General features: G+C 61.4%; 1 protein-coding gene across 5 annotated transcripts; it reads right to left on the minus strand.

Annotated features, from left to right (window-relative positions):
- Nucleotides 1-987: 987 nt before the first annotated feature.
- NECAB2 (N-terminal EF-hand calcium binding protein 2) lies at nt 988-26662 on the minus strand. Of its 5 annotated transcripts, XM_079116944.1 has the most exons (13): nt 26371-26662; nt 23981-24005; nt 19302-19410; nt 18520-18545; nt 18281-18378; nt 11519-11655; nt 9303-9421; nt 9072-9151; nt 6647-6700; nt 6022-6134; nt 3128-3205; nt 2204-2295; nt 989-1513 (listed from the first exon to the last, which is right to left on the minus strand). In XM_079116944.1, the coding sequence occupies exons 1-13, from the start codon at nt 26590-26592 to the stop codon at nt 1485-1487; spliced, it is 1182 nt and encodes a 393-aa protein (XP_078973070.1). In that variant the 5' UTR covers nt 26593-26662; the 3' UTR covers nt 989-1484. The 5 variants fall into 5 exon arrangements, with proteins under 5 accessions (XP_078973069.1, XP_078973068.1, XP_078973070.1 ...); XM_079116946.1 differs by lacking the exon at nt 26371-26662 and having other exon boundaries at nt 990-1513; nt 23904-24762; XM_079116945.1 differs by lacking the exons at nt 23981-24005; nt 26371-26662 and adding an exon at nt 23235-23892 and having other exon boundaries at nt 990-1513.
- Nucleotides 26663-27799: the final 1137 nt, after the last annotated feature.

Genomic DNA, 27799 nt, shown 5'->3' on the forward strand with positions numbered 1-27799 from the left:
CCAGTTACTCGCCCTCTCTGTGTCTTTGTTTTCCCACCCAGGATGGCATGTGAGCATGAGGGAGATGGTGCCTGCTAAGTGCTTGATCCCGTGCGAGGCTCTGGAGAGTCAACTAAGTGGGCCTCTCATGCCTTTTAGGGTTGAAATGTGTTCTCCTCAGAGCCCTGCCCCGCCCACCCCGACCATGGGGGGGCTCCAAAACCTGGGGTGCTCAGCGCTCAGGGGTGGCGTCAGCAGCGCTCAGCTCACGCAGCCCGGGGTGCGTGCTGGGGCGCGGGGCCCCCAGCTCGGAGGGGTCCCGGTTGTGCCTAAAGAGCCTAGGCATCGAGGTGGCTCCCCAGAGCTGCCGACCAGGAGGGCGCAGCCCCCACGTGGAGCTGCGGGGGACGCGGCTCCGCAGGCCAGGCCAGGCCGGGGACAGAACGTGCCTCCCGGCAGAGGCCTCGAGCCCTGCGCGCTCCATACACGCCTGCCGCCTGGTGGTGTGGGATGGTGGGCACGGGCACTGCCAGGAGGGGCCGCGTGGGGCGGCACGTGGGGACGGGAGCGAGGAGCGCGCGCAGGCCGAGTGTCCCCAGGTCTGCTTCCTGGCAGCTACCTGCTGCCCCCGCTTCCGGCCTCCCCGGGTCACAGGAGACAGCTGACGGACAAGGACGAGCCACCCGCCCCACCCGAGCTCCGGGACCTGGTCGCACCTCCCTCCTGGGGCTAGCTCTGTGCCCTGGGGTGTCCTGCAGCAGTTTACCTGGGCCACCTGGTGTCCATGCTGAGTGACTCAGGTGGGGTCCCTGGAAGGGCCGGGGAGCTACTGCCTGGGCTTGCTCTGCTGGTTCGGCCGGTCCCTGGGCTGCCCTGAACCCTAAGTGACCCCAGCAGCTTCGCGGAGCCCCTCTGCTGAGCTCCTGGACTGAGGGGGTCCTGGCACCCTGAACTCAACAGGCAGGAGGGCGCAGAGGCGGGAGTCCCGGTAAAGGCCGGGGCATGCCTAGGGCTGTCCTGCTCCTTGCTGTCCCTGCCGGCCCGCCGTCACTCCTGGGAAGGGGAAGCAGACACAGCACGCGCTGTTCCCAGCGAGGGTTTATTTGGTGGTGCTGATACAGGGGCACTGCTGCCACTCCTGGGCTTGTCCCAGGCCGAGGTTGGGCACTACAGGGTCACGGCTCCTACTAGGGGGAGGAATGTCAAGGCGGAGGGGTGCGTCCTGCCGAGCCGGAGCAGGCTGGGCTCGCAAGGCCACTGGGGGCAGGAAGGTGGGTGGGAAGCCAGCCAGGAGCCTCGGCAGGACCCCAGAGCACAGGTGCTCTGCCAGCTTGGGCGGGGGCAGGGAGGTGCCCCGGGCAGGGGTCGCTCTCACTTCAAACCACAGGGGAGGTACATTCTTGTCGAGAAGTATATTGAAAAGACTGCGCGTGTACCAAAGTTTCTAGAAAAGGGGTGTCCTCGAGGAGAAGGGGTGGCAGCAGCCAGTGCAGGCGCGGAGGTGGTCAGTCTCGGCCCACAGTGCACCAGGCGGCTAGGGCGGGGACAGCAGAGACGTCAGAGAGGCCGGGAGCAAGCAGCCCTGCCCCTGCTGTCCTGCGGAGGGTGCGGCTGGCAGGGGAAGAGGGCAGGCGAGGTGGCCCCCCGAGATGTCTCTTCGCCACCCGCCCAGGGCAGCAGCAGTGCCCTCGAGCTCGAGCTCACTCATCCTGTGCTGGTGCCCCGGGCCAGGGCTGCAGAGGGCAGCGGGGGCACGAGAGGGGCCGTGGTGGGTGGGCCTTGGCAGCAGGGCCAGGGAAGCCCGGCTTTGGGATCCTGTGTGCAGAGGTGCTTGCTGGTCTCAGTGGGGTCACCCACTGCCATGGTGGGATCCGCAGAGGGGCCCGCTCAGGGCGGGGTGCGCTTTCTGGGCTTCTCTCGGGTATCCCCACTGTGTGCTGGGTGCGCCCTCTAGCGCCCAGCCTTGCCTGCTGAGTCCTGGCCTGACCCTTTGTACTGTGGCTGTTGGGGCCTGTGCCTCTCCCTCTCGAGCTGTCCTGAGCCTTCTGCCTAGCATGGCTGTCAAGAGTGCACATCTGGACTCTGCTTCCGGGCAGAGTCACTGAGGACTGGGGCCTCCTTGGCTGGCGCCACCCAGCAGGCTGCCCTGGGTCTGCACAGATAGCGTTCTGTTGGGATTCAGGAGCTGGGCACCCCTCCCTGGTGCCAGTCCCTGCCCCACTACCTGGCACCGAGATCCGGGAGAGGGCCTCAGGCTGGCGCAGCGTGTCCACCTTGACGTGCCGGAACGCCTTGCACATGGGGCTCTGCAGGTGCCTGCGGACAGGGGAGCGGGCGGGCGAGTCAGGGGCCATGGGAGCGGAGCCAGGTGGACCTGGCCTGGTGCTCTGAGGCTCACGGCAGAGCAGACTGGCCCAGCTGCCAGCGTCTCCCGGGTGTTCACCCTACAGTGAGGTCCGAGGCCCCAGGCCAGCCCTGGGAACAAGGAGCTTCCACCTCCCGGCTCATCCCAGGGGTGCAGAGCCACCCACACCTTCCTTCCTGCTGGTCTCAGTTCTGAAGGGACTGGGTGGCCTCTGGCGAATCAGAGTCCTCAGGACTGTAGTTGGATCTCCCGTCACCTCCCAGGGAGGACAGCAAGTTACCCCAGATGTATAGGTGACAGCCATAGATGGAGCCCCCATCCCCCATTCCCCATCTCCCCACCACCTGCTGAGAAGCACTGGGTGTGTGGCCATGCTCAGGGACAGAGCAGCTGACCGGGCCGCACTGCTACCTTCTCTGAGTCAGGCCCTGGATGCCACCAGCTGCCCAACGAGGAGAGCCTCAGCCCTCGGCAGGGCGAGACGCACGAAGGCTGACGGGAGCCAGGGGGCTTCCCAGAGGAGGGGCTGGATCCGGGTACTGGGACGGGGGGACTCTGAGCCCGCCCAAGAGCGGCAGGGGCTGGGCGCTCAGGAGTCGGACACGTGTGGGGCGGCTCCCCACATCTGAGCGGCCTCCACTGTGTTCAGGGTGCAGGCTGGGCCTGTGTTCTTGTCGGGAGAACCTGGGCGCACTGCTCCTCCCGTGCCCCCTCCGAAGCCCCTGGGCCACAGAACCAGCCAGCCCATCCACCAGCCCGACGCAGGGACGCGGCTGCACCCACCTCTTCCACTCCTCCTCTGTCTCCCAGAACTCATAGATGACGAAGGTGAAGCCGTCCAACAACCTCACGGCGGTGATGCTAGGGGAGAGGCAGGGGCCTGTGGTGGCGGGGACCGCCCTGGCCCCGCAGCCCGCACACGCGTGCCAAGGTCACCATCACCCTCCTCTCCCCACTGCCATCCCACAGGCTCTGAGAGGCCACCCCAGAGCCAGACTCCGAGCAAGCTGACTGGACGTGCCCAGGGAGGACAGCCTGTGGCCAGTCCTTGGTTCCCCGGTGCTGGCAGGGGGGTCTTGCTGCCCCCCAGCAGCTTCGCCCTGGGCTAACGTCCTGCAGGCTGGCTGGACACCCCCTGTGGGACCCAGGCTGTCACCCTCTGGTTCAAATGGGGCAGATCCCACATGGCTGGGGGGCTATGGGGAGCAGGAGGCCGTGGTGGGGAGGGAAGGCTCCGCAGGCTCACGGCTTGGGGACCATCTTGTCCCCCGGCCCCTCCCCTGCTGCTCCCCTTTCACACACGGGCAGCAGTGAGCCCGAGCCCCCTGGAGGAGGGGCTTCTGTCAGGGTGGACGTCTGCCGGTGGTCACAGGCAGGGCAGGGTGGGCTGCTTAGGAGAGAGGCCGGGAGGCAGGCTGCTAACCGTGTTATTAGGTCATTATGCCGCAGCCTAAAGTGACGGTGGAGCCAGGGACACCCAGCTCCATGAGTGGACGGGGCGGGGGTGCTGCCCGCGAGCCAGACACAGCCTGTGGCCCTGCACCAGCCTGGGCAGCGCGGCTCTGGCTCTCCTGCCACGGGCAGATCTTCCCCAGCAGGTGGGCTCTGCGGAGGGCGGTTGCCGCAGCGCCTCAGACGTGGGTGCGTGGAGGGCGGCTGTCAGGCTGACTCACTTGTGGTTTGGAGGGACGATGCCTCTGGCCAGTGGGAAGACCAAACCCAGCAGGCTCCAGCTACAGTGAGGCATTCCACAAACAGGTGAAGAAGCCCTACTCTGTGCGCCCAGGGAGGCACCCCACAGTCCCAGCCTTCCAGAGGGACTGGGACCAAAGTGGAGGTAAAGGGGCCCGCCCCAAGGGCACAGGGTCAGGGACACACCCGGAGGGACCAGGGTCCTCCTGTGGTGAATGGCTTTGAAGACCACCTGCAAGAGCACTTGCCTGGCACGCACCAGGCTCTCCACATACGTAGGCAGGCACCTCTGTGGGAGCCCATCGCCAAGGCACCCAAGTCCTCCCACCTGCTCCTGCTCAGGGGGGACCCCACCCTCCACGGAATCTCGGAAGCCAGAGGAGCTTGGAGCCTGCTGCGCCTCCTCCCACCTGCCCCCACCCCGTCTGCAAGTCCTATTCATTCTGCCCCTGGGGGTGACTACCTGCCACACCCAGCCCGACTTCACAGGGCAGAGAGGGACTGAGTCAGTTCCTGCCTCCATGTCTCCACGGGGCCCACTGTGTTGGCAGAAGTGGGCTCTGCTGCGCCTCACTGCCCTGCCCCGCTGCACCAGAGCTCCTCACCGGACACGGCACAGGAGCGAGTCGCCAGCCTCCCTACCTGCCTTCCGGGGCCCTGGCTTAGAGCTGCCTCCTTGCCCCCACCGTCTCTGTTGCCAACCTGCATCGACTTTGTCTTCTCTTCTCCCACCGAGAAAAGCCCATCAGCCAGAACAGCCACCTGCCTGGCTGCAGCAGACCCTCAGGACATGGAGGGCAAGTGGACAGGAGCTCCGGACAGGGACAGCCCCTGGGAACGGAGTCCAAGCAGATGACAGGCAGGGCTGATGGGCGGGCCTGAGGGCTGGTGTGGAGATGGAACAGGAGAGCCCGGGACACATGCCAACAGACCTGGACACCAGCAGCAAGGGCACAGTGCTGCACAGCCCCCTCAGAGGTGGCCAGCTGCCAGCTCAGGAGCAGCACAGGCCAGGATGGCAGGGCAGGGACAAGCGGGTGGGGCTACCAGCATCTGGATGCAGCTGGCTGTGGCCAGCGCCCATCCTGGAGGCCCCTCCTGGAAGGCTCCACTGCACACTGGGGGGATGAGGGAGGAACTTCCCTCTGGCCTCTCCTCCCTCTGCCTCCCTCCTCAGTTACTGATAGAGCTTAGGCCACAGGCCAGGCCTGGGGCTAATGAACCACAGCAACTCAGCTGAGCGCTGAGGGGTGCCAGCCTGGCCTCAGCCCTTCCTGCCCCTCAAGCCACACCCAGCGAGCCAGGGAGTGGGGCCCACTGCGGCAGGGCGAGGAAACAACAGGAGAGGGAAGGAAAGGGAGGCCAGCCTCACGCTGAAGGCCTCCCCTCCCCAGCCAGCTCCCCAGGCCTATCGCTCCCAAGTTTCTGGGAACTCATAAATCTTCACTCACAATCTGTTACTGGAAATTCGCTCGCTTACAGAAGGTGCAATCCACCTTCAGCACAGATGAAGCAAAGGGAGACACGACCTCTCAAGAAACCTGCAAGGGACGCGGACGCAGGCACACTCCAAACACTGTGCACCAGAAAATGGAGAGCTGGCGACATCCTGGGAACAGCCAGTCAGTCCACCACAGACCGTCGGGTGATCACCCTGCCGCCCCCCATGCCCCAACATGGCTTCCTCTAAGGGACAGCCTCAGACCCCAGCCTGCCCCTCCCACGAAAGCGCGTGCCTTGCTTTTTCAAATAAACCTGCTTGTGCCTTGCACACAGCATGGAGGTCTTTTCTACGACAAGGACCCCTGTCGTCCTGCACTGAGGTCCCCCTCTTCTGGACCTGCGTGGATGCCCTCTGGTGACTGCCAGCAGCCGCCCTTACAGACGCATGAGCCAGGTCATCTGCTACCTCTGTCCTGCCCCTCCCTCTGCACCAGGCAGGGCTCCCTGCCGCTGTCCAGCCCAGGCCACACCAGCTCACTCACTGGAAGCAGCTCCCTACTCCAGCGGTGCCCCGCAAGTACTGTCGCAGGGAGTCCAGGAACGCGCTCAGCTGCTCAGGGCACACGGCCATCTCCTGCCGGACGAGCTGCAGGTGCTGCCAGGGCAGAGGGGATGAGCCCGGGCCTTGCTGCCTCCCCTGGGCTCCCTACCAGGCCCTCCCCAGCCCAGCCCTCCCCTCCCCGAGAGGTAACAGCACGGCTGGGTCCAAACGGCCCCTCCCCCGCTTTCATTCACCCAAGTGCAAACTGGCCCAGGACTAGGAGCTGAGCAGCCCAGTGCACACAGCAGTTCTCAGGCAAGGGTGTTAGAGGATGAGGAAGGCGCCAGGGCAGGGGATCCCCAGCAGAGGTCTGCTTCTGCTGGAGGCTGCCTCCTGTCTGCCTGCCACCTGGCTCATGGCCATACTCCTCGATCACAGTCTTGACCTGAGAGCTCGCCCCTGGGGAGGGTCCCAGAGGAGGCCCTGAAGCCAAGTGCAAGGACTGCACTGGCCCCGGTTAGTCCCAACGAGGGAGACGACATGGACCCTGGGATCCCGGGCATCCTGGCTCAGGCTGGCATGGGGTGACAGAGAGGGGCTCCAGGGGCTCCGGGGAAGGGCCTCACCATGTTGCTGCCTTCTTCATCCGACAGGCACTGCTGCAGGTCAAACCAGAGCGTCTGAAACCATGAAGCACGCAGGGATGTCCAAAAGGCCACCTCCGCCAGGGAGGCCTCCACCCCTGCGGTGACCCTGGAGCACTGGGGGCAGCACAGGGCGGCGGCCCCTCTGCCCAACATCCCGGAGGCTGGTGGGCACTCCTGGGTTAGGCCTTGCAGGACAGGGCTGCTTGTCCTCCATGCGCAAAGCTACCTCAGAGGCCCCTGGAGCAGGGCTGGAGGACCACCACAGGAAGTGGCAGAGGCTCCCTCTGCTCCTGGGCCCCTGGGAGGCGCAGGGACCAAGCCGAGCTGAGTGCTGCTGGAGGGCAGGCCAGCTGCTCCAGTGTTTGCCGGGAGGTCTCAGGACAGGCAGCACTGGGTGGAGGAGGCCTGAACCTGGACACTCTTTCTTTGAGAGGGATGCAACTGCTGACCGTAGCCCTGGGATTGCTAACGTACAAGTCACCCCAGGCTTAGCCTCTGCGGCCTCATGAGCCTACTGGTCTGTGTGGGGTGAGCCTCTGACAGCCCTAAACCAAAGGTGCCTGAAGACATCCTTCCCAGACTCCCCAGGCAGGTGCTGCGCACGGTAGGCTCCAGGCAAGCAGCAGAGTGAGCCCTGTCATCACCCGTGCCTGATGCTCAACCTGGGCACTGAAGGTCCCAGAAGCAGGTTCAAAGCTTCTCTTTCTCCACTTGGCACAAGAACCACAGTTCCTCTAGCCTGGGCATCCCAGTGCTGGCTGCACCTGGCTATCCCTGTCCCTCCTCCATGAGAACAGACGCCAGTCACAGGACTGTGCACACATGCACGCACGCACGCACACACACACAAGGACATGGAGGAAGCGCATCTGTTGTTAAGGGAGGCAGCTGGCAGTGGGCAGGCAGTGGGACCTGCACAATCACCACTTTGCAATTCTGAACGTCTGAGCGACCGGGTCTCTGCACATTCGCCAGTTCATGAATTACATGGCTGGTCCGGGACAGCTCTGACTTCTCCAGGACATGCGCTCAGAGAGTGCTAAGTGGTGGAGTGCCCAGCAGGGACAAACCTGTTCTGGGTTTACAACCACACGTGTAGGTTCCTGAAGGGAAGGGGCCCTGGGGGCCTCCCTTTGGCTTCCGCCCAATTGGGCCTCCTACAGCCTCCATCCTCCCTGGCGGGCGGGGCCGAGAACCAGCTCAGGTAGGCCCGCAGGGGCGGGGCCCGGAGCCGAGCCCGGATTGGCCCCTGCTCACGGCCTAGGCCAACCAGAGACGGGGAGGGGAGAAGGGCCCGCCCCATCTCCTGGACGCCCAGGTACTCCATGGTTACCAGCCAGCCGGGTTGTTAGGGCGACCGAGTGCTAAAAATAAGCTTCAAAGAGCCTCCCTCCCGAGGCCCCAGCCGCGTTGTTATGACAACGGGCCCAGGGTCCCTGAGCCGCTTCCATCCCGGCAGCCCGCTCTGAGGGGGCGGGATCCCCGCTTCGGCCTCAGCCCTGCAGGGGACGCCAGCCTCCTCCCTCCAGCTCTGCCTCCCTCCAGTGGGGAGCCCTTTTGTTTCTGCTCCTGTGAATCCCTCCAAAACCCCAAACCCACCAAAGTACTCGTGTCCTTTGCAAAAGACGTGAACAAATACAGAAAAGTAGAAGAAATGGCATCTCAATCCTAGAGCGCTGAGATACCAGCAAGGCACATCCAGGTAGAAGGATGTGCACTGACGCCTTTTGGTAACAGGATCTCTAATTGCTGACCCTGCTAATAGTAAATGCTAACTAGCAGCCCAGCTCTGAGGCCAGAGTCATTAAGACACCGTTTCATCTCACCTAACAGCACCCCATTGAGTGGCACAGCAGATTGCAGTGCCACCAGACTGATCCCTGAGCCCACCGGTGCCCCAGGGCACAGTGTTTTGTCTTCCTCCAAATGGTCACAGGAGGGACCCCACTGATCACAAACCATGCCCTGCAAACGTGACCCTGTAAAGGCTGTGCCACTCCCCGCCACCTGTGGGTGTGCCATGCATGCTCAGTCCATGTCCTACACCGGCCAGTCCCTGGGGCTAATCTGTCCTGGATCTCACACACCACCGTGCTCTGTGTGGCTCCACTTGCTCCAGCCACCACTACATCAGAGCAAAGTCCTCTTTGCAACATCTCCTGGCAGCACAGGACCCCACTGGCCACTATGCTCCTCAGGTGCCTTCCCACCCCTCAAAGGCCTGGGTCCACCCTTAGTCCTGTTCTTCACCCCCATGCTCTACCTTGGGGGTACCCTTTCAAAACTCCCTGATTCCTCTGCATCCCTGACTTCTGACCTGAACTGGAAGCTAACTGCTGTGTGTGTGTGGGGGGGGGCACTGAGGAGAAAGCAGGTGTCAGGCAGAGGTGGGGCTGGGGATCACCTTGTTCTCCAGCCTCCCAATCAGGTCTGCCAGCCGGCTGATCTGGGCTTCTAGACCCTCCTCCTTTGGGTCCCCGGTGGCTGAGAAAGAGAAGCACAGACCTTGGTGGTGAGCAGGGCCAGGCCTAAGGGGTAGTGGGGCAGCCAGCCTCCCCAGGCCCCATCCGGGCACTCAGAATTCCTGAGGCTGCTGGGGCAGGTCCCTCCCACCCCAGGGACTTGGCTCTCTCACCAGATGGCAGGCTCTTCCCTGGCTCCGTGGCCATGAGCTTGTGGTTGGGGGTGTGAAGAGGAGAGGGGCTTCCGTACCAGGTGCCCGTGCCACTGTGGCCGGGTTTGCTGTGGTTCTGTCTGCAGCATAAGAGGGAAACAGACGACGACGACAGCTGAACACATCCCGCAGCTTCAGTGGGCACTTACTAAGCACTGGCTGTGGCTGCAGTGTACAGCGTGCACCCTGTGGACCCCCATCCCCTTGGAATGGGCAAAGAGGAGGACACAATGCCCACACAGCTGTTGATGCGGCCAAGTCCATGCAGCTAGACAGGGTGGAGCCAGGGCTGAAGCTTGGCGGTGCTCCAGGACTCCCGAGGAATCAGGCACAACCCTGGCGAGGCTGAGGCAGATGCCCACCTCGTGCCCAGCAGCTCAGGGCTTCCACAGGCACCTGCTGGGCCCAGATTCGGCAGATACCAAGTCCCTCTCCCTGCCTCACTACACGTCAGGGTTTTGTGCCCTCTGGTGTGGGGGGACCCGGGTTTGCACTAGGAAGACCCCCCCAGAAAGGGAGTCCTAAAATACACTGAGAGTGGGGTGCCAAAGGACAGAGCCATGATCCTGACCGCAGTCAGGTCCTCTCCTGTCCCTGTACCCCTCCCCCACCCACAGACATAGGGCCCACCTGGCACTGCACACAGATCACCAGGCACTGTCCCCACATGCAGCAGGGACTTTGAAAAGTGCCTGAGGAACAACTGAATCCTCATGTGCAAAGGGGTGCTGGAAACAGACCCCAGGAATGCAAAGCGCACGCTCACTCGGCACCCGACTGCAGGCTGACACCCCATGGTAAGCGTGGCTGCCTTGGGCATTCTGGAGTGTCTCCTGTGAACCTTGAGAGCTCAGCCAGGCTCTCCCACGTGATGGGGCAAACTCGACCCCCCAAGGGAGGAGAAAAGGCCGGCAGGCTTCGAGGTGTCAATCAAGGCATCTCAAAGCAGCAGCAGACTGTGTCCCTTGCACCTCGAAGGGCTGAGTGGGAGGCCCCGCTGGGGATCTGAACCCACGGCTGTGCTGGAACACAACATCCTGGGGGGCTGCCTGGGTGGGGAAACAGGATGGCCCCTGGGACCCAGGGCTAGGGCCAGCCAGGAGGATCACTCAGAAAACCCTGTGCTGTGGCCCGGTGACAAGGGCAGGTTTTGATCAAGAGTGAAAACAAGACACGGGAAATCCAGGTGTCCTCTTCCAGAGTGGGACTGCGGCTCTCAGAACCACGGCTACTACGGACACGGAGCTCCGCCTCAGCCGGGGCACCGTCACCAACGGCGGTGCCCCGTGCCTGGGAATCTGTCCGTGGGTGTCCAGGAGCTCAGGACAGTCAGCAGCCTTCACGATCACATCTGTTTGGGACCAGCTCCATGCCAGCTGAGAGGCACCTCCAAACCCCACCCACGTCCTGGCTGCCCTGTGCCAGAGGCTCACTGGAGAGGGGCACCGGTCCCTGGTAGCTGCTGTTACCCGTGCGGATTCTGTTTCCGCTCTGCACTGGCATGTCAGCTGCTCTGGGCAGAACTGGGCAGAAGGGTTTGCCTCAACTCAGGGCAGCACACAGGTGGGCTTGTGTCCCGGGGCTGGCGCAGCTGAGTGAAGGAAGAAAGCACCCATCTCCAGGAGCTGGGCACGCGGCCTCAACACGGCACCAAGAGGGGACCCCAGGTGGGTGCTTCCCGGTGCCACCCAGGGCAGGAACAAGTTCTCACTGAGTACTGAGTGACACTGAGAAAATCATTCCACCTTCACGTCTCCTCTGGTCCTCCCAAGAGAGCCTGGGTTTGCTTCTACCCCATCTTCAGATGGCCAGTCCCTCCGCGGGCAAGGAGGTAGGGCCCAGGACTCACGCAGGCAGGTGCTTGTCTCAGCTACTTCCTCTACGCCATGTGGCACTTGTAACCATAGAGAGGGGGCCGGACAACAGGGTATTCTGCACCAACAGTGAGTGCCACGGGAGGTCGCAAGCCTGAGGGGGCTCAATGGCACCTTACCCTCCCTGCATTGGCCCTGGGCAAGCGCACACCAGGCGTGCTTCCCGGGGCATCCCGCCTCATCGCTCCTCACAGCGACTGAGAAGTTGGGTATATAGTCACCCCCATGCTGCAGCTAGGGGACACAGAGGAGCCCCCTGCCCAACGCAGCAGGCTGGCCTGTGCATGGGTCCCTTCCACGCACCGGATCTGGCTGGTCTGCTCTTCGATGGCCTCTACCGCACTCTCCACAGAGCTGAGCAGCGACTGGATCTGATTGGCCGTCTCCTTCAGGAGGAAGCGGGTCACAAACTGGTCTACGTTGCTCCCGCCCTCGTACACCTGCAGAGGGAATGGAAGGGACCTGGAAGGGGCTGGGACAGAATGTGGATATGGGGTCTGGCACAGGAGCTGGGAGACCCCTGGGGTGAGTGTCCTTGCTTTGCAGAGGAAAGGGGAGACTCCACGGCCTCCTGCATCTTGGAGGCTGTAGAGTATCCAAGACAAGGCAGGAGTTCAGAGACCAAGGTCTGAACGCTGGTTCTACCACTTAGCAGTGCTATGGCCTATTGGAGCATATCAGGGTCACTGTACTCTCTTACGAGTTGTAATGAGGGTTCAATGACAACATTTCTATAGAAAATGCTCAGTACAGTACCCGTCACACAGCAAATAATAAACAGCTGGTGTGATAAGGTGGTAGTGATGGTGCTGGTGATGGTCATGAAGATGGTGGTGGTGATGGTGATGATGGTGGTAATGGTGGTGCTGGTGGTGGAAATGACCATGTGCTGGTGGGGGCAGTGGCTCCAGCAATGATTCATGTGGTGCTGATGTTGCTAAAGCAGACAGAGCATCAGGGAAGAACTTGTCTCCTCCAAGGAGAATTCTTTGGGCCCTGGAGTTTCATGTTGCTACGGAGAAATGGTGAAGAGACTCAAATGCAGCCAGAGGGTTAAAGTGGAGCCCCCCAAAAAAAGGCTGAGGCTCAGTGCTCAGAGGATGGCGAGGGCTTGCTGCAAGCTGGCTCCATGGTGTGGGGCAGAATCTCTCCCCTGTCCCGAGTCCCCAGCACTGACTTTTCTCAGCGCTGAGATTCCTTTGACTGCAAAAGTCTCCACAGTAGGTGGAGGAAGACTCGGCTCATCCAAGCCCTCAAGAATGAGAAGACAGCAACGATGCTGCTCAAACCCGCGTTCTCCCAGCCCCCTGAGGTCCTGCCTTCCCGGGCCACCCGCTCCGGCACCTTGGAATCCTGCCCAGTTCCTGGCAAGGAAGCAAGGGAGAATAGGGCTCTCAAGGAAAGCAAATTAAACCATCCATCACTCTGACTGGGAATTAATTAGCAATGATTTAACAATGGGAAACACAGCTGAGAGACAGAGGCTGAGGGGTGAGGTGGAGGCGGGGCGGGAGCAGGGCGCAGGCGGGTAGGGCACAGACTAGAACGTCCTGTACCAACACTGGCCAGGGCTGTGGGGGCCAGGCCCCAGGGGAGAAGGGATCAGCAGCCTGGCACACTGCAGTGATCGATTATCCTTCCTAGCGGACAGCTGGAGCCACAGACCATCCAGTGGGCAATAGACTCCAGACAAATGAACAAGAAGACTTAACTTGGTAGAAAAATATGGAACACCAAGGAGAAGGCTGCTGGAGGGGTGCAGCCGGAAACCAGCCGCCATGTGTTCAAAGCGCCCAGGCCCAGGATGAGGACGAGGGCGGGGACCAACAGCGTGAGTCTGTGAATGCCAAGGAGCGCAGGTGGGGCCCTCGAGGGGGAGCAGATGAAGCCTTCCAGATTTCTTCCCCACCACAGCTGAGGCCTCAGCCAAGAGAGCACGCTGTGGATTCCAGGGGGAGAACGAGGACTAGCAACCCCACGCCCAGCCGACACGTCACTCACCTGCAGGACAACGGGGACACTTAGAAATCTGCACATCTCTGAAACGGTCACCAGATGAGCACCTTCCTGGCAAAGAATGCTCAAGAGCCGTGGAGGCTTGAAGCCCTGCACAGGGAAGTGGTGACCACAGCACCTGTGACCACTCAGATCGACCCGCAGGTCACAGGGTCCCGGAGTAAAGAACGTCGACCTCCAACCGCCTAACTTCGGTGGCCCTGCATCAAGTCGGCAAACCACGGAAAAAATGGCCCCAAATCTCAAAAATTCCTTCATTCCCAAAAGGAACACGAAGCATTTTGTATTAGCCAAGTATAAAAAATGCGATTAAGGGTGTCCAGCGTAATAAAAATGCCACTAGTAAAATGACGATGAGGATTTTTAACTTCTAAGTCCCAATCAATAAATAGCAGTCCATCAAGAGGAAGGAGAGACGAGGAAGAGTAAAACACGGGAGACTGAGCGCTCACAACGGCAGCCAGAGCAGAGCACAGGACACGGACACGCAGTGCAGGGTCCCCAGGGCATGCGGGGTCTACAAAGAGCTGCGCAGAGCTTCTTGGCCACTTTTTTTTTTTTTTTTTTTTTTTTTTTGCGGTGCTGGGGATCGAACCCAGGGCCTTGTGCTTGCGAGGCAAGCACCCTACCAGCTGAGCTAGATCCCTAGCACTTTTGATCAACGTCACCATGGACAATGAGGAAGTGTGACGCAGATGAGGAGGCACTCGGCCACCCAGGACGTGCCAGTTAGATCCCACTGGTGGGAACTTGCACAGCTGTGGGACGTGTTAGGAGCCTCAGGCTGATCAGGACGCCTCGCCTCTGATGGTCTACACTCCACAGAGCAACAGGCGGACACACTCGCATGTCCAGGACACTAGCTTCAGGGACGCACCACAGCAAAAACTTGGAAATAACAGAGTGTGTCCAACAGTCAAGGAAGAATAAGTCAATACAAACAGGAATGTTCATGCTCTGAACATTTTCAGTGACATGGGGGGACTGCTAAAATATCAGGTAAGAAGCAGAAAATAAATTTTTCTAACAGAATGAAATAAAAAAAAATCAAAGAAATGCGCATGGAAAAAAAGGCATGAAAAGGTAAAAAAAACTACAGTGTTCACAGTGGTGGGGTGCTGGGGTGGGGGTGATCAGGACGGTTACACACACTTCCTAAAGTCTACAGATTGAATACCCACCAATGACAGAACAAACATATAACGCAGTCTGTGCGCATCAAACCTCACGGCTAAGGATGTAAAAAGATTCAGGAATACAGATCACAAGAGGACAGGTCAGTGATCAGCGAGCTCTCCACGTCCCACAGGAAGGACAAGGTAGGCCACGGTGGGCAGGGATGCAAAGGACCTCACCAAGGGATGTCCTGCAAGCCTCTGAAACGGGCACAAAGATCCCTGTGTGTCTTGCCTAGGACACTTTTTGAGACCACCTGAAAGTGATCCTGTTGTGGCGTTGCTTTTACCACCCCGCCAGATGCAGAAAACATGGAATAACGTGGATCTCGCTCTCCCAGACACGCTGGCGGATTCAGTGCAGCTGACGGCGATCCACCCATTTGGCACTGTCCACAATTCACTGCAGAACTTCCAGCTGTGTGTGTGCACACGCACTCTCTCTCTCTCTCTCTCACACACACACACACACACACACACAGGTGTTCTTTGGATTCTTCAGGAGTGAGTTCTGACATCTTACTGGTTTTCCCATTAATTCATGAATTACAAAAAATTTTTGATGTGTATGTTTTAATATTTGTAGAAAATATCTTGTAACAGTATATAGTTCTTTTTTTTTAAAAAAAAACAGTATATATTTCTTAACGAAGAAAGGAGACTCTTTTCAAATTTGGTATTCTGCAAGGAGTATCCATGTTTTCCAAGATGGTTATAAAAACAGATAAAATATGATGTGATGAATTTATCTCCATACATCACAAAATAAAGGAAAAACCTACTGGTCCACTTGGTTTTATCACAATAAGAAGAAAAATGAACAGGAATGTAGCAGACTATTCAGAGAACAGACTGAAAATAAGACACATAAAAATCCATGGTGGCTGCACATACGTCATTCAAAGGTCCAACTATTATTAAAAAGTGTGTAAGCATTCTGTTTCACAAACGAGGGGGAAAAACCACACCAGCCACAACCGCAAACCCCAGGAACAGGGAAAGAAACTGTAACAACTACACATACATTCGAAAACATACCTTGAAACTTAAATAAAAGTGATGGGTTGGTTGTTAGAAACAACTAGTTCAATCAGGCATGACTCTGTCAAATACAAGATTTTAAAATGTAGGAAGTGGGATCAAATTTAAAATAAAACCTGAGCAGTAACAGTAGATGTTTTATTGTTCTTATTCTGCACCTGTTTTGTGTCGAACAGTGTTTGAGATTTTTAAAAAAACAGAAGACCATACCACATGTAACTGATCGTTAAAACCAGACACATCCTTGGCAGTTGTTTAAAAATATACTAAAATGAACACAAAGTTTTTTAAAAATTTAACACAAACAAGGTCGGCCTTAAAGTACCTATCAAAACACGCCCTCTCCTGCTGGCACCTGAGTCCGGGGGCACAGATGAGACAGAAAAATGATCCCGTGCTTGGGAAGCTGACTCATGCACAGAAGACGCTCAGAAGCCCCTTGTAAGGCACCCGAGACCATCACCGTCTCTGCTCCCAGAGAGAGGGAACACTTGGTCAGTGACGAGGACCCAGCAAAGTGACCCAGGAAAATGTTCCGCTAAGGCTTTACCACAGGGAGCTACAGACTGTTCAATACGAGAGTCCAAAAATAGAATCCACCCATCCGTAGCTGGAGCAAAACCGTTTGATCATTAAAAAAACAAACCAGCACAGTGGCATCTGAGGAAGCTCGCCACCCTCCTAGGACAGCACTTAACAAAGGGAGGGCAGGCGTGGCTCCTCAGCAGGCTGGAGAGGCTGCTAAAATAAGAGCTGGTATTAATATCCTAATTAGTGGAAAAATCCTAGAGCAAGGATTGAACATACGAGCACAGGGCGGCTGGGGCGTCAGCGCGCACCTCAGAATCCAGGGAACACCACGCACCGGTGTGCCAGGCCGCAGCGCGACCCGCGAGTGGTGCTGGCGACGAGGGTGCCTGAACGCACGCGGTCGGCCGTAGCCAGCGGACACGAGGGAAGAGAGCCACCCACGGGCTGCACGGAGAAATGGCAGCCACCACCTCGAGGACCTCAAGGACCCAAGCACCACCCCAAGGCCATGGGGGCACCACCCCAAGGCCATGGAGAGCAGCCCCCACCACGGGTGCACGGCTCCTGGGGGCCGCCCAGGCTGGTCTGCGCTTGCCAGGGACATTAAACCCCTTTCCTGGATGGGGGCCTGAAGCCCCAGCCTGGGGGCCTGACCAGGGACCAACCCATGCCCAGATGAGGAGAGAGGGGCCACAGAGGGCCCCTGCTGCCCGTGGCAGCCTCACCAGGGCCATCTGCAGCTGGCCCAGAATCCCTGCTGACCAGGGCCCTCATGGCGCTTCAGGACAGAAGATGCTCTAAAGACGGACGCGAACAGGAAGTCATTCTACGACAGTCTTAAAATACGCTTTAGAAGGGCAGGTCTCAAAGCAGTGCCACTGTAGGGCAGAAGCGGCACAGCAGACCAGCGCAGGCTCTGGGTAGGCCAGGAGGGGTCTGAATGTGTGCCCAGGCAGTGACCGGGCAGCACCGAGCAACATGCAGATGGGGCCTACGCCCGGGCGTACGTACAACAGGTGCCTAATGATGAAAACTGCCGATCACACTGCTCTGTGCAGGCCCTGTGCTAAGCGGCTGTCACACAGTCCTCTCCAGGACAAGAAGATGGAGGTTCCCATTTCACAGATGGAGACTGAGGCTCAGGAAGGGAAGCAAGCGGCTCGGGCCCTTCAGCCAGGTGTGCTGGACTTTCACAGTCCAGCTTCCCAGCCTCAGCCAGCAGGCAGCGTGGCCCTGAGTCCTGGTGGGCTGTAGCCCCAGCTGTCTCCTTGTGGGACCCCTCCAGCTCCCTCTTGGTGGGCCTGGACTGTGTGCCCAAGCAGCTGCCTCCTGTCCTTGCTGACCAGCCTTTGGCTGCCCTCCTGCCCCATGGGCCCGTCTTGCATGCCACCTCTTGCCAGGCCCCTGCCTCAGTTTCCCCTCTCGTCAGCCTGAGGCTCTGGCTGTGACCCTGTTGGGTTCACTTTTTGCACCCTGTTTCCAGAGCTCTGGAATGGGAGGTGAGACAGTCACCCACAGGGGCTGAATGAGGGTCAAAGGAGACTCTGAGTGTGGGGCTCTGTGTAAGGGCCAGCCTCCTACAGGGCCTTGGGACATTTTCTGTGCCTCTTCCCTGTGGATGCAGAGAAGGAAGCTGTCTGTGTCCTCGCAAGCTGCCCAGAGGGAGTGGAGACGGGGCACAGGCTGCCCGTGACTGTCAGGGGTGCCATGGAGGAGGCACAGAGGACCCAGAGAAGGTACGTGGCACCCAGCCTGCAGCCAGGCTCCACTGCCCCGTCCCCGTCCTCTAGGGGGGACAAGAGGCGGCAGGACTGTGGGCAGAGCCCTCGCTTTGCAGACACCTCTCCCAGCGCCCTACATTCCACAGCTTGGCATGAGCCTCCCTGCCTCTCCAGTCCTCTTGTACGAGGCCCCGCTGGGGTCTGGGGTCACGTTCAGGTGCAAGAACCCCAAGGCCCCTTCCGGTCTCATAAGCCTGCTATGGAAGGCATGAGCCTGCCAGGCATGGCACTGCCCAAGGACCCTTGGGAGGATGGTTGTCACAGCTGCTGCCCGTCCTGGGCCAGCGTGACTGTGAGAAGGGGCCTCACACTGCAAACCAGATCCTGTCTGGACAGGACCGTTCACCAAGCTGCTCTGTTCACTCCACAGTTTATCTGAGCTCCTTCCAGGAGCCCCAGCAAAGCCCGACCCTGGCACTTGTCACCACACAACCAGGTACGTGGGCAATGACGCTCAGGAAAACCTGGAACCAAAAAAGCACCAGGCCCTGGACCTGCAGGGCACGGCCACGCCCACTGACCTTCTTGGTGTAGCCCATGGCCTTCAGCACAGAGTGATTCAATGTCTCCAGGGAGGCCAGGACGTCCTCATAGTCTCCCATGTGGTCCACAAAGTAATCTGGATGGGGAGGGCAAAGGTCAGGGGTCACATGGGATTCTGCCCCTCACACCAGGCCCCCCAAGCCTGCCTCGCCCTCCTCTGGGCCCTCCCCGACTCTCCCCGCACCCCCTCTGGGGTACTTCATGGCCAGGCACCTACCACACAGCTCCTTGGTGTCCACGTGGCTGGGGAGAGGGAGAGAGAGAGTCAGCAGCCCGTCCTTGCCCCCCACGTGCAGCGTGCCCCACGTGTGAACCACATGCCACGCCCTCACGCCCTCTGCATCCTTCAGAAGGGAGGGAGCAGCAGTGGGGCCATCTGTCTGCCCCATCCTCATCTTGAAGCCCACAGACCACAAGGTGACGGTGGCCCTGAGGCGGGGCTCGCCGGGGGAAGGGGTGGGAATGGAGGGCCTGTCACAGGCTGACTTCTGATGGGGCCCAGCCCAGGTCCCACATGGGCCAGGACAGCCTTGCTCAAGGTGTCCTGGCCACACCCCAGGATCATGGGCAGACTGGAGAGGGCTCAGTTAGCCGCAGGGGTAGGAGCGGGGCTGAGGCTGGAGCTGGATGGGATTCGTGTTGAGGCAAGCGGCTCAACACCACGTCCGTGCCAGGGAGAAAGCAGGAGCTGGGCTCAGGTGGGGTCAGAACTGATGACATCATGGTCAACTCCCACTGTCACTACCCCCGTGTACTGGGCAAGACTGAGGGCCTCTCCTTGCTCGGCCAGGTTGCTCAGAGAAGACCAATTTTGTGAGAGTAGCCCATGCAGAACGACCTGTCCACTCCCCACACCATCCCGGGCAGTGACAGCCACATGGATCTGACTTTCGGATGAGCAAGTCTGGGGGTCTCCGGGGCCCTGCATGACGGGGGCTGGGAAACGGAGGTTTGCTTATGAGGAGAAGGAAGCGTGGCTCGGCGGGCGCTCGGGCTCACTTGGTGCTGTCGGAGTCGATGGTGTGGAAGAGGCCCTCCAGCTCCTCCTCGTCCAGGACGCCGTCCGCGAAGAAGAGCTGGAACTCCTCCAAGGACAGCTTCCCGTCATCTACGAGGGGCAAGACAGCAACGCAGCTGGCGTCTACAGAGAAGGTGGCCAGACCGAGCGCACAGGCCGCCCGACTGTAGCCAGAGAGCTCCGGCCTGGGTGACCACACCCGCTGCGCTGGCCCCAGCCTGGCCGGGAAGCTCTGCTTGAGATCAGCCCCCCACCCATCTGGTTCCTGGTTAATCAGCAGCGTCCAGTTCGGAGAATCAGGCTCCCCAGCTAATGCACAGACCGACAGATCCCCAAACCAACAAACGCCACAACGGCTAGTTTGCTGGGGCTCACGAGGAACCAGCATTAGGAGCAGGGTCTGCCTGGCCAGGCGGCCTCATTCGCGCCTCTGCCCATGTCAGCAAGCTGCCCAGCAGAACACCAAAGGTCGGGTGGTGCCCGAGCCCGTAGCCCAACAAATGCCACACTCTACAGCTTCCTGATGGTCTCCATAGTGACATGTGGACTCGGCCCTCGGGCCTGACTCTGAAGGGACACAGCCCCTCCACATGGTGGCCAGAGAGGCCTGATGGTGGTCAGCACATGTCCTCTCTGGCCACGGATGCACACTTCAAGATGCCAGACCAGAAGGGAAGGAGGTGCCCGGCCCAGCCGAGCCCAGCGCCGCTCCACCTGCAACTGGCCGGAGCTGTGGCTCCGGGCGGGGAGTGGCGAGGCCCTAGAAGAGGGTCATGGGCACCTGCCCCACATCTCACCCTCTTCCCTCCGCTTGCAGTTGCTGGGTGTGTCTATCTGTGGGGGACACCATGGGCCCCGTCTGGAAGAGCTCACTCATGGGATCAGGTTAGCCCGGGCCACTGAGGCGGCAGCTGAGGGGACACCAGGGACTCTGATATCAAGTGTCCACCCCGCTCCTTCCACTGCGCAGACCTGCTGGTCCCACACATGCCCCACTTCATGGGAACCTGTGAGAGGCAGCACAGGACAGGCAGAAGGCCAGAGGACACAGACCCTCACGTACCGCCCGTGCGCCTGCAGTCAGTCAGCTGCTTAAGGCGAGGATCCCCACAAGCCACCCGGCACCCGCACGCGATCAGAGGTGCCCTCCCTCTGCTGGGAGATGAAGCCCAGTGTCAGGGTGGAGTGCTGTCTGGACCTGTGGCCTCTGTGCCCTCAGTTGAGGGCCCCTGTGCAGGGCACGACCTGCCCAGTCACATACGGCAGACCTACTTGGGCTCAGAACGGAAACCACTCTTAAAGCTTAAAGCCCCCGTGCTTCCGTCTGCTCCCAGGGCCGCTGCGGGGCTCAGCACGCTCAGGGGCACCTTGGGCCTCTCTGTGGCTCCCCCACGTTTCCCTATGGCTGGGCAAGGGAGACATGAGCACATGTGTGGGGGCCTCATCCCACATCCCCGGACACCCAGTTCAAGCCTTGGTGTCAGAGAGGAAGAAAGCGCATGTAACTTCCACACACAAGGCCCCGGGAACCAGCCCAGACACGCCCCGTACACAAAAGACCCCAGAAACCAACCGTGAGAAATCCAGTCAGCTGAGACGCAGGAAGCCCATCAGGCTCTTAGTGCTCGGGAGCCTGTCCAGGTGTCCTGCAGGGCTGCAGCGTCCTGGCCCGGCAACCCTTCCATGTCCCCACTGCCCCAGGCTCTGCACCCGTGGCACAGGTGCCCCACTTTATCGGGATAAACGGAGGTACAGGGTAGTCGGGGACAAGGCCAGGCCCTGCAGCTGCAGCTTGAGCCCAGACCCTCAGCCCAACCCAGGCCAGGGTCCTGCGGCAAGATCCCTCACCTACCCAGCTCCCGGTGGCTGCTGGCACAGCGTCCCCACTCTCCCTCGTGAGGGACAGCACGCCATTGCCATGCACGGGGAGGAAGCTGAGGCCGGGCCTGGATGTGTGCTGGGGCTGACCTGCCAGGTCTGAGCACCACCAGGCACAGCAGCGGGGGTCCAGCACCAGCCTCCCCTCTTCCTGTTTGTCCCAGTGCCCTGCCATTCCCCTGATCACAAAGTCTTCTCAGCTGACATTTACCTTGGACGCCAACCACAGGCCTAATGAACCCGTATCAGTTAATGAGGCGAAAATACCCTCCACCCAGGCCTCTGGTCCAATTAGCCAAGCCACGCAGGCCCAGCACTGCCGCCTCCACTGGTGCTGACTAGGGCCTTCTGCAGGTGTCTTTGCTAATTAGCACGAGCTTGGCCTGTGGCAGTGGCCTTTCAAACCTCAAGAGCCTGTTGGTGTCCTTGTCCCTGGAGGGAGAGGGAGTCTGGCCCTCAGCTCTCCGCCAGCCTTCAGACGATACCTTTCTGGGTTTATATCCCAGGCTGCCCTTCAGACCCCTCACTCCAGTCCTCTCCTGGGGACCAGCTGCCCTGTCTGCCTTGGCCAAGCTGGACTGTCCTGGGTGCCCCCATGACGGCCAGCCCTCAGGTCCTTGCTGCTATAATTTCCCAGGGCTATGCCTTTCGGATCTGCAGCCTGGGTGGACATCACATGCCTAACGCCCACTGCTGGCATCCTGCCAGTCCTTCCATGGATGCCTGGAGTGGCACATGGGCTGTGTGCCAGCTGCCCTCTCTATCATCCACGCCTGCGCCACGTGCACACCCACTTCCCTGGCTGCCCCGCTCCTGCACCCATACCTTGTTTTTAACCTCCAGCGTTGAGTCAGACCCCCCACCCCACACCCGCCCACCTGAACACATCTGCCTGCTCCACACCTTGCTTCGTCATCTGGGAAAGGGGAGCCGTTGATCCAAGAAGTCCTGACGCACGGCAGGCGTTCAGGGACTGCCAGCAACCCCCCAGGGGGCCAGGTTCCAAGGGCACCCAGGCGCCAGCAAGTGGCTGCTGACACGCCATGCCCACGGCGGCCCTTCTCAGAGGCACTCAATGCCCAGCTGAGTTTGGCCAATGCTTTCTTATGAGCCAAGCCTGGAGCTCCACTCTGCCTACAAGCCCTCAGAGACCCTGAGTTGACCCTTCACGGCCACAGGGCAGCCATGGGGAAGAGGTAGGATTCAGGGAGGAGAAGTGGCTGCAGGAACGACACTGAGGGTCCCTGCAGCCGTGAGCAGGGGCTGGAAACACTTCCGGCAGTGTGGAAGGGCACGCCCCCACACAAACCCCGGGCAGACAGCACAGTCAGAGGCTCACACTGGCCTGGGCAGGTGTGTGGACCTGCGGCCACACTTGCCACACACGGAGGTCGCACGCCAGGGCATCACGGAGAAAGGCAGCCTTCCTCTACCGGGAAAGCAGTCCCTTATGGAGCCTACAGTTTACCCAGGCCCTGCTGTGCTGGAGGTGGCCCCACTGCAGGGGACGAGCCCAAATCCCTACCCGCAAAGACCTCCCAGCCTGCAGGAGGAGCAGGGCCAGCACAGGGCAGTGACCCTGCAGCCCCAGGTCCATGCACCGTGCACGGAGACGCACTCCAGGGACCCTCAGCTGGACACGGGCCTCCTCAGCTCACGGCAGGCTCTGCAGGCCGCACTGCGGCAGCCATTTCCGGAGCACCACTTAATCCCCTACATGCTTGCCCTCTGCTCCAGGGAATCACGGCTGACGCCCTTCACTCTGAGATCACCTCACCCCCAGGGATGGGGTCAGGCAGAGGACCTCCTGACACCGATTCCAGCCCACCAGAACCTCTGTGCCTGCCCTCCAACCCCCAAGAGCCGGGAGCAGTCGATGGAGACTGCAGGGGTGAGGAGGTGCTGGGGTGGGAGCAGCCCTGGGCTGGGAGACAGTGCCCCGTCTCCTATCCCTCCCCCCCGCTCGGGTGCTCGATGAAGGAATACACTGAGTTCCCTTGTTCTCTTTGAAAATGTCCGTTGCCCAGAGCTCCTACCTGGCTCTTCCCCAAAGCCCAGGGTAACAGGCAGGGTAGGTGTCATCGCCCGGATGTATGGAGGGGTAAGTGGAAGGCTGGCGAGAAGTCACAGGGATGCTTCAAGCCCGACAGTGGCTGCGTGTTCTCGGTGAGGTGCAGGCCGTCTGTGAGACCCCCTCCCCAGGGGGGAGCCCTACCCCGCCTAGTGCCAAACCCCCGCCTTCCTCCTTCCTGGTGGAGGCGCACCCAAAAGTCAGGCGTGCAGGGCCACAGCAGCGTGCTGCTCACACTGCCTGAGAGGCTGGGGGTCCAAGATCAGCTCCGACTTCCTTCAGCTGCTGGGTGACCCTGGGGCAAGCCGCCTAACCTCTCGGGGTCGTCAGGCACCCACAGATCAGGGCCGTTGCCGCTACTGCAACTGGCTGGGAGGACACGCCCAGCTGTGAAGGGCCTGGGATGAGGCTGGGCTTCCCTCAGAGGGTGGTTTCTGGGCCAGAAGCACAGCAAGTGTTCTCCGCACCGCTGACCCAGCGCTCAGGACCCTCAGGGCACCCGAGTATGCAGCGACAACTGGGATGCCTGTTCGCCGGCGGGGAGACCAAGGCCCAGAGCAGGGCCAGGACGTGGCCTTCTGACTTCAGCATCTTGTGCTCTTAACGTTTAGGTTGACTGCTGTCTGTCTGCTACCCCTTATCCCGTCCCCAAGAAGCATCAGGACAGAGAGCCTGGTCCTCACTTAGTGGACGGCCCACGAGGTCACTCACCATTTTTGTCCGCACGTCGGAAAATCTGCAGAGAAGAGAGGTGGAGTCAGCCCTGAGCTGGCGAGGGGCAAGCACTCCCCTCTCTCGACCTGAGGAGGAGACCTGGGTAGGGCCCAGGCGGGGAGGGACACTGCAGGCGGCCACCCCCTCCCCCTCTGCCTCCAGCCTGCCCACAGCCTGCTGGCAGACGGACATCCCTGCACTCGCACGCCCACACATCCCTGCAGGTGTGTCCAGCCACGGTCCCCACAGCTCACCCGCTGCCTGGTGCTCACTCAGCAGGGTCCCGCAGGGCTGCCAGCTCTACCCCACACTCCATCCCGAACCCTAGGGTTTCTCCAGGGAGGCTGGGTTAAGTCTGAAGGAGGTGTCCTCCAGGTCTGGCGAGGACACCAGCTAAGGGCAGGACGGCTTCATTGTCTGGGCAGGGGAGTGGGTGAAGGCAGGAGGCCAAACCCTCAGAAAACCAGCTGCGGGCAGCCACCACTTGGCCTGAACTCGGAGACCGGGCCCTCCATAGGCCTCAAGGCCTGGGCACTGTGAGCGCAGGACCAAGGCAGTGGCTTGACCCAGCAGCCCCCAGAGCGAGGTTCCAGGGCCAGGCAGCTGCCCGGGGTCTGTCAGAGGTGTAGGATGTCCACCCACCTGGATCCACTGAGTCAGAATGTGCACTCTGGCCAGCCCCAGGGGGCTGACTCGCCAGCACAATGAAGTCTGAGAAGGATCCCAGGGTGGGGGGCACCCCACCCAATGAACTGGCTTCTTTTAGCCGCTCCCTCCCAGGAGGGCAGGACATTCAGTTTACCCAGGAGCTCGCCCAGACCCCAGGGGGTTCTGACCAGGCCCAGTGAGCCAGAGTCACCACCCCCTCTGGCCATCTACCCTCATCCACACCCTGGGGTGAAGGACAGATGCCCTTCCCCACCCTGCGCCCCTGCAGGTGACAGGGCAGGAGTGTCCTGGCCCTCACAGGCCTCCGCGTGGGTCAGCCTGAGGCACACTCGGAGGCTTCTCTGCCTCCCTCCTTGCCCGCCGAGCAGCTCGCAGACCAGCCAGGCTCCCCAGAGACCCAGGCTGGGCACCCGTGCCACCGCTCCTGGGTTCCTTGGGTTCCTCGAGGCGGGCCTGGCCTGGGACTGGCACGGCACAGAGGACATCTTGTGAGGCGTCCCTGTGGGCACGAGTACCCCCCCAGCTCCTGCCCTGCTTCACAGATGAGGAAACCCAAGCCCCAAGCCCACACGGCCAGCAAGAGGAGGCCAGGAGGCCGAAGAGGGCTGGGCAAGGCTTCTCTGCAGGGGGAGGCGCTGCTGCAGCCTCTGCCCAGGACTTTGAGCTTGAGCTGGGCCAGTGTCCGGAGAGTGCAGCTGTGTGCCCTGCTGTGAGTGTGTGTGCGCAGCGGGAATCCACGCCCAAGGCCCCAGAACCCCCGGCAGTCCAGCCCTCCTGTGAGACCCACCTATGGGTTCTGGGATAAGAGGGGGAGACAGGAAACCCAGGCCCCCTACTTGCAGGGATGCGTGGAACACACATGTGCACACACTCATACCGAAACACCCACAACCATCACAGAAGCCCCTGACACACGCAGAGGCACCCCCTAGCTGCACAGGATCCCCCCCCCACTTGCACCCTCCCCCAACCCCTCTATCTGCTGCCAGCTTCTTTAGGGGGCGAGGCCTGCTGCCCCAGCCTGCCCCACCTGACTGGGAGAGTGAGGTGGGCTTCTGTGGGAGGTCTGGGCGGGTGGGCAGCTAGGAGGGGTGAGATGGAGCTCTTGGTGGGGAGGTGGTGGGGATGGAAAGGCCAGGGAGGCTCAGAGCCCAGCAGGCGTGGAGCCGGAGGGGTCCCGGCTCGGGGGGTGGGCGGTGGTTCTGGCTCTGTGGAGAAGACAGCGGGGGCTTGGCTTTCCTGGTGGCTGGGCAGGGCTGAAGGGTCTCTGTGGCCCAGAACAGGAGACTCGGGGTCCAGAGCAAGGAAGAGGGCGAGAGCCAGGGGCGTGGGGGGCTCAGAAAAGTATCGCTCGGGTTGGGAATCCGGGGAGAGAAGCGGGGGCTGGCGGCGGCCGGGGCGTCCCCGGTTTAAATAGGGATGGTTTGCCTGGGTCAGAACTAGGGGGCGGTGGCCGGACGCAGGGGGTTCAAGGGTCCAGCCCAGATGCTGGGAAGTGGAGGGAGACGCAGAAGTGGGGTCGTCTGGTCCAGGCGGAGGCGCGGGGGCTCGCGCTCAGGGATGCGGAGGGCAGGGTGGGGGTCCAGCCGTGGCTTCCAGGCGGGTGGCAGGGGTCTCTGCTCGGGGAGATGGGGCCCCGTGCCTCCGGGTCCCCGATGGGAGGAAGGGCTCCGCGTCCCAGCTGGGGCCCCGCCAGGGGTCCCGGCCCGCGTACTCACGTCCAGGATGACGGCGGTGCCCCCGCGCGGCGCGGCGGGGCCGGGGTCCGCGACGGGGGCGACGGCGGCGACGGGGGAGTCGGGGGCCAGCGGCGCCCGGGGCTCGCCCATCCTGGCGCCCACCCAGCGCAGCAGCCCGCCCAGCGCCCGGCCCTGCGGCGGCGGCTCCCGGAGCAGCCTGTGCGCGCCGGCCCTGCACAGGCGCGCCGCCCGCTCGCACATCGCGCCGCGCCGCCGCCGCCCGGAAGCCCGCCGACCCCCGCCCGGCCGCGCCGCCCCCGCGCGACCCTCCCGGCGCCGCCCGCCCGCGCCGCCCCGCCTCCCGCCGGCCCCGCGGCCGCGGACACCGCGGGGACGGCCGGCGCCGGGGGACGGGCAGGGGCGCCCCGCCCGGACCCCGAGCCACGTGCCCCGCGGCCGCCGCCCCCACCCGTGCGCAGCGGCAGGGGGCTGCCCGCCGGGGCGCCGGCCTGGCGACCCGACCCCGGCCCGGCCGCGGAGGGACTGCCCTGTCGGCGCGGGGTTGGTGGGGGCCCGTCTGCGGGCGGGAGTCCCTGGGTCTGCCCCCCGAAAGTGTCCCCGCTGTCCCCCCAGTGGCGCCGCTGCAGGGGCCGGAGCGCGGTGTCCAGCGAGTCCGGAGCGCCCTCTGCCGGCTCGGCTCCAGGGCCTGCGCCCACGCGCCCGGGCTTCCCAGCTCCCAGCACCCCTGCGCCGCCCACACTCCGCTGCTGGCGCGCCCCCAGACCTGCCCTCTGCACACCGCGCCCTAAGCCAGCCTTGGCCCCAAACACCTTCCTCCCCTCAGCGTTTCATGCGTCGTCTGTCTGTCCATCCAAAGGATTAGTTAAGGAGAACCTACTACGTGCCAGGCCGGGTGCTGGGCGCTGGGTTCCAGTAATGGCCAAGGGAGACCCCGTGCTTGGCTTCCTGGAGCTCACATCCAAGTGTGGAGCCAGATACTTGGATCCCACAAGTAATGGAAGAATTAGAACTGATCTGCTTAGGCCAAGAGAGCAGGCAGGATTTGGCCTGATGGCAGTGAAGCGGGTTGTGTCAGAGAGGCTTCCTAAAGGAAGTTTTTTTTTTTTTTCTTCCTGGTACTGGGCTTGAACCCGGGCTCTACCAGTGCACAACCTCCCCAGCCCTTTGAATTTTTTGAGATCGGGTCTTGCTAAGTTGCTAAGGCTGGCGTGGTTAACCTGCAATCATTCTGCAGCAGCCTCCCCAGATGCTGGAATTACAGGCCTGTGCCACTACCACACTAGAGCAAGTGATTCTTATTCAGAGAGATTTAGAGGAGGAGTTAAACAGGTAAGGGAAAGTGCCTCAGGCTAGACACCAGCCACTGCAAAGGCCCTGTAGCAGGTAGGCAGGAGCAAAATGAGCACGAGCGACTGAAAGGAACTGACTGGAACAGACAGGGAGGGCT

Source organism: Sciurus vulgaris (genome assembly GCF_902686455.1).
Source record: "Sciurus vulgaris genome assembly, chromosome: 17".
Classification (NCBI taxonomy): Eukaryota; Metazoa; Chordata; class Mammalia; order Rodentia; family Sciuridae; genus Sciurus; species Sciurus vulgaris.

Coding starts and splice junctions, on each gene's coding strand:
- NECAB2 (XM_079116942.1), bottom strand. CDS start 19,708: ATGCTGGTTCCTCGTGAGCCCCAGCAAACTAGCCGTTGTGGCGTTTGT. Junction 9,152..9,302: donor AGGGAAGAGCCTGCCATCTG/GTGAGAGAGCCA, acceptor TCTCTTTCTCAG/CCACCGGGGACCCAAAGGAG. Junction 6,701..9,071: donor TTGGGAGGCTGGAGAACAAG/GTGATCCCCAGC, acceptor TCATGGTTTCAG/ACGCTCTGGTTTGACCTGCA.